The sequence below is a fragment of the Macrobrachium rosenbergii genome, chromosome 37 (assembly GCF_040412425.1).
Source record: "Macrobrachium rosenbergii isolate ZJJX-2024 chromosome 37, ASM4041242v1, whole genome shotgun sequence".
NCBI lineage: Eukaryota > Metazoa > Arthropoda > Malacostraca > Decapoda > Palaemonidae > Macrobrachium > Macrobrachium rosenbergii.
In genome coordinates this window covers 29,983,203-29,996,581 of record NC_089777.1, presented here as the reverse complement: position 1 = coordinate 29,996,581, position 13,379 = coordinate 29,983,203, and the positions used below count along the sequence as shown (strand labels likewise).

The 13,379-nt window shown below is 38.8% G+C and overlaps 1 protein-coding gene across 18 annotated transcripts in view; it reads right to left on the bottom strand.

The window, feature by feature from the left end:
- Window positions 1-13,379, bottom strand: part of Klp10A (kinesin-like protein 10A) — a 128,301-nt gene that overhangs the window by 100,155 nt on the left and 14,767 nt on the right. For 2 of the 18 annotated variants that reach the window (XM_067081909.1, XM_067081913.1), the window contains exon 1: window positions 1,408-1,542. The exons of the other annotated variants lie outside the window; for them this stretch is intronic. In XM_067081909.1, the coding sequence (XP_066938010.1) occupies window positions 1,408-1,441 (34 nt within the window). In that variant the 5' untranslated portion in view covers window positions 1,442-1,542. Of the gene's footprint in view, window positions 1-1,407; window positions 1,543-13,379 lie in introns of those variants that run through there. 18 annotated transcript variants of the gene reach the window in all.

Sequence of the window (13,379 nt, the reverse complement as noted above, 5' to 3'; positions counted from 1 at the left end):
ATATCAAACCTAGACATACCAACAGCATATCAAGAACCTAGACATAACATATCAAGAACCCAGACCTATATCAACAACGTTCGACAAACGCCAGTCGCCCATCAAGAAAGCCAACCGAATCGACTCTTAAGAGAGAACAATTAGCATCGTGACACCACGAACACCACATCCGTGCTGCACCCACCGTGAACTCATCTCGCCTAGAAACCTCGGCACCAGGAAGGCGTCACAAGGTTATCTCATCCGGAGTGAGGACAGCCACCACCAGCAGCCCAATCAATTCTATTGCCCTAGGCGGAACTTGAACAAGGGCCATTTCCCTTCTCGAGGGAGAGAGAGAAAATAAAAGACTAGACTCTCGGACGTGCGCTTTTTTTTTATTTATATCACGATACTAATCAGCCAGTTATGTTCAAAGTGAGAATACACCACAGCTAACACGTTTCAAACATACCTTAACAGGAACAAAAGTAAATGTCTTGGTCATAGCTTTCACTTCCATTCTTCAACCACATCCCTAACAAAAATTCGTGGAAAAATGCTGAACACTGAACAAAAACAAACTTAGTAAACTATAAGGGGAAACACTGTCAGACTTGGTACCAAATAAAAAAAAATTACTGGTCACGATGAAAATCTTCAATCACGATAAAGATACATGACTGGACAGCAACTCAGTTCAATATTTACTTTCACAAATACCTTTTGGTTTAGAACCTATGATACTTAAAAATAAATTTTATTCCACTGATCACAACCTACATTCCTTGTTGCCGTAATAAGGAACCCACAGAAAACTTAACCCTGGAGTTGAAGGGAAAATGTATGAATTTTCATACGGACTATGAAATATGATAATGCCATATGAACTTGTCTTCAGTCATTTTTCTAGTCTCAATAACAAACTTCCGAAAGACCTGTATCTACCTGTGATTGCTAACAGATAAAATTATTCTTCTGTCAAATCAAAGATTTAACATTAAAATATAAATATTAACGAACCTCATGAATCTTTCAAATTAAGTCACTGGAGAGACAGCTTCCATTTTATATTCAGAACCCCTAAATGACCAAAAAGGACTTAACAACAAAGACAATGTTAGCAAACAGAACGTAACAAGACGCAGAACTGAAAAGGAAGCATCTGCAAGTTAATGGACATTTTACATGTAACACACGACGCACTGGAGGCAAGAATAACTTTAAATAACGAACCCGACACAAACCATCAGCTTTACCAAAAAGTACCATTAATTATCCCCTACCAAAAATTATCAATCAAGGAAGGGTAATGGTTCTCCTCCTTCAAATGCTGCTCCGGGCAAAGGGATTCGAACAAGTCTGCTCTCAGGTGATAGATCAAACTTAATTCCCAGCACGAAAACATCTGACAACTTAGGCCATTACCATAACAACGACGGGTGTGGTTAAGAAGAATCATGCTTAACGACTAAAGAGCTCAGTAGACGCCAGAGAAGCTTCTCTCCTACACTTATGGATTAAAAACACTACCTGGTAGACTCCATTTATCCTCATCTGTGACTCACCTGCAAAGAAAAAAAAATTTTTTTAGGTATTAAATGAAAAAATTCATTATTATACAGTATATGCTATTGTGATACAGTCTGTATTCTACGATGAATAAACAAAAAACATGCAAGGAAACCTCGAGTAAGAATATACCACTTACACCCGCATCAGATAAAGAATGACCCAAAATAACAACGCACATCCTGGATTCGTAAACCTGTCGTGATAGGCAAAACACGTCGAATGTCACATACTACGGTATACATTTCTATCCAGAGGTAACGATAGAAGTAAAAACTCATAGATGAATTCTGACTAATAAACACAAGTAAAAAGAAAAAAATTAGCAGCTTACTTCTATGAAGGTAATCTTAATTATCAGAGATAATTAAAAAAGACAATCATGCAACTTTCGTACGCTGTACCGGAAATTATCATAGTAAAATATCACAGGTACGAAATAAAATGTTGACCCAGCGTTCCTTACAAAAAAAAAAAAAAAAAAAACTATTCCTGCTATTACCCTCCTTACAAAAGTCTAACAGTAAAGTCATCGCTGAAAATATAAAAGCAGTTTCGTTCAAGACTTAATATTCCTGCTATATATCTATATATATATATATATATATATATATATATATATATATATATATATATATATATATATATATATAAAACCAGTATCCCATCACTAAGGACGGTTCCTGAGAAAGTACCTGTCATTACCACATTCACGCTTGAACTACTGAGTCATCGATAAAACCTCTGATCAAAACATTCACTCCCAAACTGTTCATAAATTCACTGATTATCTTTCTGATTCACATTTACCCTCATAATATTACTTTTGCTCACATTTATTCGACATTTTTCCTTTCGCAAAACTTTCAGGCTGTTGCTGGTTAAACAGTTTCTCTCCAATATCCCCAACCGGTAATTTATTACCTTCTAATTTCAAATATATTCCATAATTCACCCATGAATTATTTTTTCCTTTATTCCACACTTTTACACTTACATCTACTTTAACTTATCACACCACTTCAGTCAAATTATACATTACACACCCTTGCCTTACATCAATACAATCTAACATACTCCGTTTCCATCATATACTTTTTAATTGTTCTAAGCAACTTCTCTTCCATTCTTATTTTCTCTCAACATTGCCGTTCTATCGATTCTATTGTAAACTTTTTATAGTTTTTTTCTCTTTGCTTCCAAAAGCTCACTGAATCCATCTATCCTTTTTCTTACCTAACCCCCATAATATTCTTCACCTATCAATGTTGTCTTTCTAAATCAAAATAAATTCATCCACCTGCATTCAACCAAATTCTGTAATGATCAGATGATATTCCAACCACTTTTCTAGCTCTTTCAAACTATTTCCCGATGTATTTTCTGTTTCCCAAGTTACTTATGAGTACTTTTTATTTGGAAACCATACACTTCCCAAACCACTGGTACTTCTTGCCGCACGCAATATCCAGTTTATGCCACTTACCACCACTGTAGTGCAAACTCTCAATAACTAAACTGACCTCATGTCTGCGGTTGCCACCGGCCTTGAAAGAGGGGGCTCACCGACCATTCAGGAAGCATTTCCTCCCGTTACTTTGGGTAAGACAATTAACGAACTGTTAAATTGTGGGGAGGTGGTTTAAATCAGTGAAACACTCCAAGCTTACTGCCACTAGCCTAGTCCATGTATATGCAGTAGATATGGTCTGCTAGGGTCAAGTAAGTAGACAGAGCAACCTAATTTCCGGCGCCAAAGCCTACCACAGAGAAATTATGTATGGTATATAATCTAATAAAGAGAGCCCATAAAAACCCCAAAAGGGTAGAAATTGACAGGGAGTTGTCTTCGAAATATAACGCTATAATTTCTACCCTTGTGGTGTTTTTATGGGCTCCCTTTGAGGTGGAATTGTTTTAACAAAATATTTTAATATATATAAATTAGAAAAATAAAAGCGTTGCCTGCAGAAACTCCTACAGAGATCATTAGACGCGAGTTGACAAAGGACACCTTCACTTTTATTTCAAAGGTCCCATTAAAAACCATTTCACTGAATACCACCCACAAACCCCCAAGTACACGCGAATGACAAGTGTAATGACGGGGAATCACGCTGCGTATTCCCGTTACAATGAACTCCAGGCAGCCTGGACAGAGCCATAGACCAATGCCGCCATGAATCATTCCATCTTGGTAAAAGAAAAAAAAGTTTTTTACAACTAAAGTCTTTTCTTGTCCAAGATTGATGATCTGTCAAAGGTCCATGGTCACTGAGGATCATAACAATGTGGCAAGTGAAATAAAGTGAACGTGAAAAATGTGCGTGCATTACAATTGCTAATCTGTTACTGAATAGTATACCATTCCAAAACCTTTTACTGAATAGTCTACCATTACAAAACCTTTCACTAAATAGCCTACCATTCCAAAACCTTTTACTAGTCTACCATTCCAAAACCTATTACTAAACAGTTTACCAGTCGAAACCTTTTACTAAATAGTCTACCATTACAAAACCTTTTACTAAATAGCTTACCATTCCAAAACCTTTTAGTAAATAGTCTACCACTCCAAAACCTTTTACTAAGCAGTCTACCATTCCAAAACCTTTTACTAAATAGCCTACCATTCCAAAACCTTTTACTGAACAGTCTACCATTCCAAAACCTTTTACTGAACAGTCTACCATTCCAAAACCTTTTAGTAAATAGCTTACCATTCCAAAACCTTCTACTAAACAGTCTACCATTCCAAAACCTTTTACTAAACAGTCTACCATTCCAAAACCTTTTACTAAACAGTCTACCATTCCAAAACCTTTTCCTAAACAGTCTGCCATTCCAAAACCTTTAACTAGAGTCTACCTTTCCAAACCTTTTACTAAACAGTCTACCATTCCAAAACCTTTTCCTAAACAGTCTACCATTCCAAAACCTTTTACTAAACAGTCTACCATTCCAAAACCTTTTCCTAAACAGTCTACCATTCCAAAACCTTTTCCTAAACAGTCTGCCATTCCAAAACCTTTAACTAAAGAGTCTACCTTTCCAAACCTTTTACTAAACAGTCTACCATTCCAAAACCTTTTACTAAACAGTCTACCATTCCAAAACCTTTTCCTAAACAGTCTACCATTCCAAAACCTTTTAGTAAATAGTACACCATTCCAAAACCTACTTCATCTTCGACGGCATATGGAAAAGGTTGACCAATCACGAAAAACGAGCTTTTGTTTACCTTCGCAACCAGCGAACCGAAGCAACAGTTGCGTCCCGCGGCTTGGTTGATGTTCGTTTACGAGTGTGAGTACGAACCCTGCCTGACTTACTTTCTAGTATAAATGAAAATCGAAGGCATAAATATTTCGCGGAACTATTATTTAAGTAATGAACACTTTGTAAATATTCAATCTGGGCGACTATGGGTCTATCAGGTGGTCTTCTCTCTCTCTCTCTCTGTGTGTGTGAATAATCAATCTGAGCGACTACAGGTCTATCAAGTGGTCCTCTCTCTCTCATTTTGTGAATATTCAATCAGAGCGACAACAGGTATATCACTCTCTCTCTCTTCTCTTTGTGAATATTCAATCTGAGCGACTACAGGTCTATTAGGTGGTCCTCCTCTCTCTCTCTCTCTCATTTTGTGAATATTCAATCAGCGCGACAACAGGTTTATCAGGTCTCTCTCTCTTTATTCAATCAGAGCGACTACAGGTCTATCAGGTGGTCCTCTCTCTCTCTCTCTCTCTCTGGTGAATATTCAATTTGAGACAACAGGGAGAAAATGAAAACTGCGACAACAGTGTATGTTACTGCGTACGGTTCATGAAATCCCAAAGCAAAGTTCGCTACACTTCCTAGTGGGAGACAAATAGGTACACACATACACACACACCTAAGCGAGCAATGCAAATGCAAATTAGGTCGACAGGGAAAGGTTGCAGGTGGAGGCATGAACTCGCCACCGATGTCTTAATGGACGAGACAAAATGCTGACAAAAACAAAAATCCTTAAATCCTTTTCCCCCATGTTCTTTGGCTGAATAATGGGACGAAGAAAAAACATATGCCTGTACAAAAATAAAAAAGAAGCAAATAAAAGAAGTCTTAAATAGGAAGAAATGCACGTAAAGGTTGAGTGAGGAAGAGTCAGGATCAATGTCCCTTCCGCCCACACGCCTCACCATCTGCATCACACGACCATAATAAAGGGGGGTTGCTGCCGCGAAGGCCAACTAAATACCAGGTAAGGCAATTGGGGAGTTTGGTGGCTGGGAGATAGATACCTTCAGTCCTGACCAAAAAGGTCAAGAGGGCCTTACCGAGAAAGTTTCAGGGGAGAGAGTGTGTCGTCAAAGTTGCGATTCAGTAAATTTGTACGTGTAGCATTCAGGAGAAAGAAAGTGTCGTTAGTTTTGTATAAGATGCAGAAATTAAAAATGTAACTTATACAATGAAACAGTATAAATGCTAAGACGTCTGCGTGACATACACCAGTGAAACATCCATTTATTACTACCAATCTAACAAGCCACCACGGACGCGAAACAGGAAATGCATTCGTAGGTCACCTACCACGAGCGTCAACCAGAGCATAAGCCGGTGACAACCATTCAATTACTGTACCCTTAAACATACGCCATATATAAACACACACAACCACCAGTCCTTTATCAATACATTCTCCAGTTACAAAACTCTAAGGTAGCTACAGAATCTCAATTAGGATCATTCCGTGCGTTGCATCAAGTATACAAGTTTAGAACTGGACTTTTCTGGCAGTTGCCAATGCACTACAGCTACAGCTGTGGGAAGAGTGGAAGTGGGTGGCTGGGATGAGAGAGGGGGTGGGAGGCGGGTGGGTGGGAAGAGCGGACAAGTTCACTGGAGATTCCTACTGGTTTTAACGGTATCCACGGTCCTTCCGCCGCATCACGGGAGGTGCCTTCACACGTCTTAATATCAGACGCATTACACCTTAATTGAATCGAATTCACGACAAAAAACAAGTTGTTACTGTTATACGTGTCATTAACGCACATCTATCAAAGTTTTTTTTCCATCGAATTTCAGAGTCTTTTAGTGATAAAGAAGCCATATTATTATACTACTGATTAACTTGTACTTCGTGCCAGTTCTATAAAAGCAACAACAGTTTCGTGTAAGACTTTTAAAATACTTTCGTGTTAAGACATTTTTTAAATACTTTCGTGTAAGACAGTCTTTTTAAAAATACTTTCGTGTAAGACTGTTTTTAAAAATACTTTCGTGTAAGACTCTTTAAAAATAATTTCGTGCAAGACTGCCTTTTTAAAAAATAATTTCGTGTAAGACTGTCTTTTTAAAAAATGCTCTCGTGTAAGACTGTCTTTTTTAAAATGCTTTCGTGCAAGACTGTCTTTTTTAAAAGTTCATCGAACGCAATATAATGATTTTCTGAGGCAGCCATCTCCTGGAAAGTTCTCAGTTTCCATCTGGACTTATTAGGGAACGGAGTGGACAACGTAAAATAAAAAGGCCTTGGAATATAGCGGTGGGGGAAGGTAGGAAAAATAAGCAAATGTTATTTAGTCCCTGGAGGGCTGCAGGCAATATAAAACCGTTGAGGAGGCTTAAGGGAGTTTTAAACTGTCTCGAAGATAACCAGAAAACAATTCTCTATTTCTTCTCGACCAGCTCTACCCTTGACTCGGCAGTAAAAGGGGCAAACGACAGGCTGTCTTAGGAGGGGAAATTGCTGAAAATACAGTCACTGTGACCTCACATGCTCATAGACGCCCACTGGCTTAGCGCGCGTGCATGTAGGAAATTTATATACATATCCTATGCGAATGACATTTTTACATACACATACATGTATGAAATTATATATATATATAAGTCTAATCCGTCGGGCCAGCCCTAGGAGAGCTGTTAATCAGCTCAGTGGTTGTTTAACCAGACCATATATATATATATATATATATATATATATATATATATATATATATATATATATATATATATATATTAATATTTATATATGTGTGTGCGGAGATAGACCGTTGTTTAACCAGACCACTGAGCTGATTAACAGCTCTCCTAGGGCTGGCCCGACGGATTAGACTTATTTTTCGTGGTTAAGAACCAATTGGTTACCTAGCAACGGGACCTACAGCCTCTGTGAAATCCCTCCCCTCAAGCCTATCCTGTGCTTTGCTTTCTCTTTCACATATCCCCAATTACCTCCGCCCTCCAGTTTCATAATTCTTTTCCAAAAGTTCTAGGTCTTCCAAGTCTGCCAGCAGGGGTGAAGACCAAGCTGGAGCCTTCCTATATAATAGAAGAATTACACAATGCATGACAGCATACATCGTATAAGTTAAACCCATAACAAACTTGAATGGAACAAAAGTAACTAATCCAAACCGATTTCATGCTACCTTAAGACTTACTTAGCCCTAAAACGTTTTCAAACTAATGAATTTGGTTGCTGAATGAAATGCACATGATGCTTACTGCCTTAATACTTCGAGTCATCCCGTTGCACGATTAACTCGAAAACAATACAATTCTTGCAGTTATCTCAATGATATAATCAATACAAACGACAGGCCTATCTTCTTCAATTAGTTCTACTGTAACCTTCCTTAGTTCGTTAGTAAAGACGGTGTAATGTTTCACTATCTAAATATAATTTGCGTCTCTTTCCATTTTCAGAGTATTTAAAATACATCATCTACTATCAGAACTTAGGAATCGTTACTAAGGCTTCCAGGCACTGTAGGGATAGGCCTAATATAAATTGTCACCACTTTCAGATATTGATTCGACCATCACTGAATCATTGTTTTCATGACTGGATGTCATCGGAATCCCAAGACTTCATATTTTGTAGTAGTTTCTTGAAAACAATAACTACGTTTTCGATTGCATACTGCCAGTTTGATATTCTCGGCCATCGTGTGCACGCTCTTTCAAACGGATAGTGTCATCTGTGCCGTTTGGCGTTCTTGCTGAACATCAGTAACCCTTATACTGCTCAGAAACGCCCTGATACAGCCCAATGTCAGAGATACTCTGTTCTACTTCGTGGTAAACAGTGGATACGGAGTGCAAGCTATGCCAACTTTATGTCTGTAAAAATACTTTCAACATTTTTCAGCACCTGTTTATTCATGACGCATGCAGGCACAAAAACAGACGCACACTATATATATATATATATATATATATATATATATATATATATAATTACATGCACATATATATATATATACACACACACACACACACACACACATATATATATATATATATATATATATATATATATATAGAGAGAGAGAGAGAGAGAGAGAGAGAGAGAGAGAGAGAGAGAGAGAGAGGATGATACAATATACTAAACTAAGCAGGTGTGAAGCGTGTAGGATAACTGACGTAAAGGTACAATGTGACTAACCAACTTAGCTGCACTTGCTAAATAAACTCACCACGATAGACAACTAAACGAACTGCAACTCCCACTAATTGAAAGGGATTTTCCCTGAGCGGCCTCGCGATCCAGCTAATTTGTCAAACAAAACTCGCGCGAGACAAAAACACTTCATAAATACTCGTGGCTTTACAATTCCAGGTTTACTGGACTACATAAAGGTCAAGCTACTTACCACTCAAGTGAACAACGCAATGTAGAAAAAATATGTCAGGAGAAATTATCGTGCCTTTCATATCGGGGAAATATGTTTGACCATCTAACAATAACGACTGATGTTAATCAAGTTGTGTCCGCATGACAATTACTGTATACGCGATAAGCAGCCATGAATTTTAACAGAGAACAGGGTACAGAACTTAGGCCAAAGGCCAAGCGCTGGGACCTATCAGGTCATTCAACTCTGAAACTGAAACTGGCGGTAAAAAAGGATTGAAAGGTGTAACAGGAAGAAAACCTCGTATTTGCATTATCAATCAATTGTTAGCAGAGGGTGGAAAGATGGAACAAAGAGAATATGAACGGAGTTACAGTAAGGGGAATGAAAGGGGTTGCAGCTAGGGCCCAAAGGGACGCTGCAAAAAAACCGTGAGAAGTGCACTAACGACTTCTTTCAATAAGCACCTAGTGAACTTATGCACGCCAACCGCTTCCTTATCCTTCTAAGTCTAAGGGTCTCTTAGCTCTCAAGTGTACCAGCAAATGGCATGTGAGCTCCTACCAGCGACTACGCAATCATCTTGCCCTTCAATTACGTAATCATATTGTCTGAAGAGACTGGCGATGAGTTTGTTGCCATATCATATGTTCAATTTGTATAAAGGAACACTTTGTTTATTTGGTTCATGCCATCAATCCTTTATATTTAAGGCAAGTTTATGGCATTTATATTCTCTTACACCTTTTTAATATCAATAGGCCAAAGAGGAGCTCTTCATTTATTACCGTAAAAGGGGAAAATGTTCTTAATTGTCACGAGATAATTCAGTTTTTTTATGGCACAAACATTCGTCCTACTTCCAACACTAGTTGACCAAAGAAAAAAAAAAGTCTCGATTTTGCTTTTATTTTGAATCATGTGAAAGAAATCTTTGTTGTCTGTAGCCTATTTCCTTGTCGAATTCTTTTAAAGTTCACTTGTTCTCACCTATAAAAGCACTGCCAATGACACAACTCTTATCATCTTCCAGTTGTACCCAGAGACCTTCCTCCTAACCATCCCGAAAAAACCGTATTATGATCGTTGGGAGTATGAAGGAAAATGGTGGGAAACTTGCCCAAATCCAGTAAAATCATAACAATATCGAAGGTAATTTAACGAAAAAACAAGTACAAAATGCGCCGAAGTTTCTTCGGCAGAATCGACTTTTCTGTACAGCGCACAATTAAGGCCACCAAAAATATATCTATCTTTAGGTGGTCATCGTATAATGCTGCATGAGCCACAGCCCATGAAACTCTCAGCCGGTCGTGGTGGCCTGTGTTGTTCCGTTGCCAGAGGCACGATTATGGCTAACTTTAACCTTAAAAACTACTGAGGCTAGAGGGCTGCAATTTGGGATGTTTGATGATTGGAGGGTGGATGATGAACATACCAATTTGCAGCCTTCTGGCGTCAGTAGTTTTTAAGATCTGAGGGCGGACAGAACAAAGTGCAGACCAACAAAGCCGGCACTAGTTTTCTTTTCAAAAAACAAAAAAATTGAGAGTATTGCCGACGTCCTCTACTGTTCCCCCTCCCACCAACCGAATTTTTTCTCAGCAGCATTCCTAGGGAAACTAGGGAAATTGGGCAGACAGGAGAGTTTCCTTCGCGCACATGACGCCTATGCAACAGGATCCTACCTTTGTACCAAATCTGACTAAATTCCCTTCAACCGTGTACAGTTGAGATGACAAGTTAAGTGTGACACTCGCACTGACGGATAAGCTCACTTCAACCATGTAGGTTCGAGTTGCAGAGACAAGGAATGCGTAACAAGAAAACCAAGAAAGACGGACGGACGATCTCCCTCCTTGCACATCAATGCATGATGGTCTACTTCTGCAACACTCGAAGCTGAAACCCATTCAACAGTGTACGAAAAAATGGAATGTAAGTGCGATATACACTAAGAGACGATTTTCCTTCACGCACATCTATGCAAGATGGTCGATCTTTGTAAGACGCTTGACGGAAATCCTTTCAACTGCTGTGGTGACAAAGTGTAACTAACAGTCACTGACAAAAGGGCATTCAAACTACTTTCTCGTACAGCTACATTTAATGGTTTATCTTTGTATAAAGCTTGACAGAAATTCCTTCAAACATGTAGGAGTTGCACTGGCAGGATAAAGCATGAAATACATGATCACACAGACGAACAACGACAAAGACATGTCTGGTGTTTGTCATCAGCCGACAGATTTGTTAGGGACTGTAGTTACTCTTCTCTCTGTCCGCCTGTCTGATCATGTGTTCCGAGCTTTATCTTGTCAGTGAAGTTCCTACATGTCTGAGGGAATTTCTGTCAAACTTTGTACAAAGGTAAACCCTTACTCGGTCAAAGTATATACCATCTAAACATACTCCAATCCTTTACTATGGAAGAGAAAACGATAGGAAAGAGAGACCGTGCTAATGTTCATTTCTCTATCACCTCCCCGGCTGAAAGAACCCATTCTAGATTCTAGGCGCAGGATCAATGTACTGGGAAAACAACACACTCCGCTGTGAGGTAAAGAGGAGGGCTAAGTCTCTGAGTCATTCACGGGAGGCATGGAAGGGATGCAGTCAGCACCGAGGAAGGAACATCAATACTAAGAATTATGGATAATCGTCACGGCTGCACCGTCTCCCATAAAACCTATTCTTGAACTTAGAAACTTGGCCATTTTAATTCTTTACTTAGCGGGTACTATACATGTCATAAAGCTTTATAGCTAAAATAATTTCAGTCGATTCCCTACAGTATTCCTTGTATTAAAAGTCATTTATTTCATCATAGACCCTTCGTATCTAAAAGCCAATTTTAAATCTTTACTTTGCTGGTACTATACACGCCATAAAACTTCATAACTAAAATCATTATAGTTGATTCCCTACAATAGTGCCAGTATTAAAAGTTATTTTATCACAAACACCCGTTACTCAATCCTTCGTATGTAGAAGCCCATTTTAAATCTTTACTTTGCTAGTACTATACACGCCCTCATATACAGTAGTTTCATAAATAAAATCATTAACGTCGATTCCCTACAACACTCCTATAATTAAAATTAATTATATTTTTCATCACAGAATAAATACCCCTAACTAAATGCTTCGTATCTAAAAGCAAAACAACCACATGCACCATCTCCCGAGGTCCATGTGACGCAGACATCCGTGCACGAAAACGCCATTAGTACCAAAGATAACCTAACTCGAGAGCAGAATCCAAGAGGCAGTACTATTGAAGCGAAGGTTAAGCACATAATTGGAGGCCCAGACTCATGAGGGTCAGAGGCTCTAGAACTGGCAAGAAATGGGTGACGGACTGGAGGCACAAAATTAATCTTTATATATATTTATCGTCATAAGTATTAAATTACAGTGTCCGTCATGTCTGTGCCTTTGTGCTGCTTGAAGAGTGTTCGCCCTACACTACAATGACAGTCCAGTGATATCTAGTTTGTTAATGGAGGTTTATTTCGAAGAATGATACCTCTACCCTGGGAGAAGGATATTATTAGACTACAAAGATTTATTCACTTGTCAACTACAACCACAAACAGGAAGGGGAGAGAGAGAGAGAGAGAGAGAGAGAGAGAGAGAGAGAGAGAGAGAGAGAGAGATCCGTTACTTCCGGTATGTTCAAACTGTGCTCCCTGCAACCAGTGCCACTAACCGCTCGCTCACTCATAACGGTGTACTTTAACTGCCATGGTCACTGTAGATAATGCCGCTGACCAGTCTCTAGTCCATGGTACAAAATGCAGAAAAAATCTACTCTACACATTCCAAACAAAATAAATATCAAAACGCTTCCCCTGAAACTCATAATACACAACGTACACGAGTCTTTCATACATCAAGTTTCAAACTTTAACGTTAAAGTACTACACTACAAAAGTTTACTGAAAGAAAATATATAAAATTCTAAAAACGTCGTTTATTTACAAAAAGTACATTAACACCACAACTCAAATACGTCACGGCCACCTGATACATGCGATGGCCATTTTTCAATAATGCAGGTATCGGTTGCAACCGCATCTCTTGTCACTCGCTATCCCAATCAATTCGAGATGTGGGTGGTCCTTTCTCTCCCTCTCAAACAAGCAGACACACCCACACGACAGCAGTCCCCTTTTGCGACACTTAGTCATC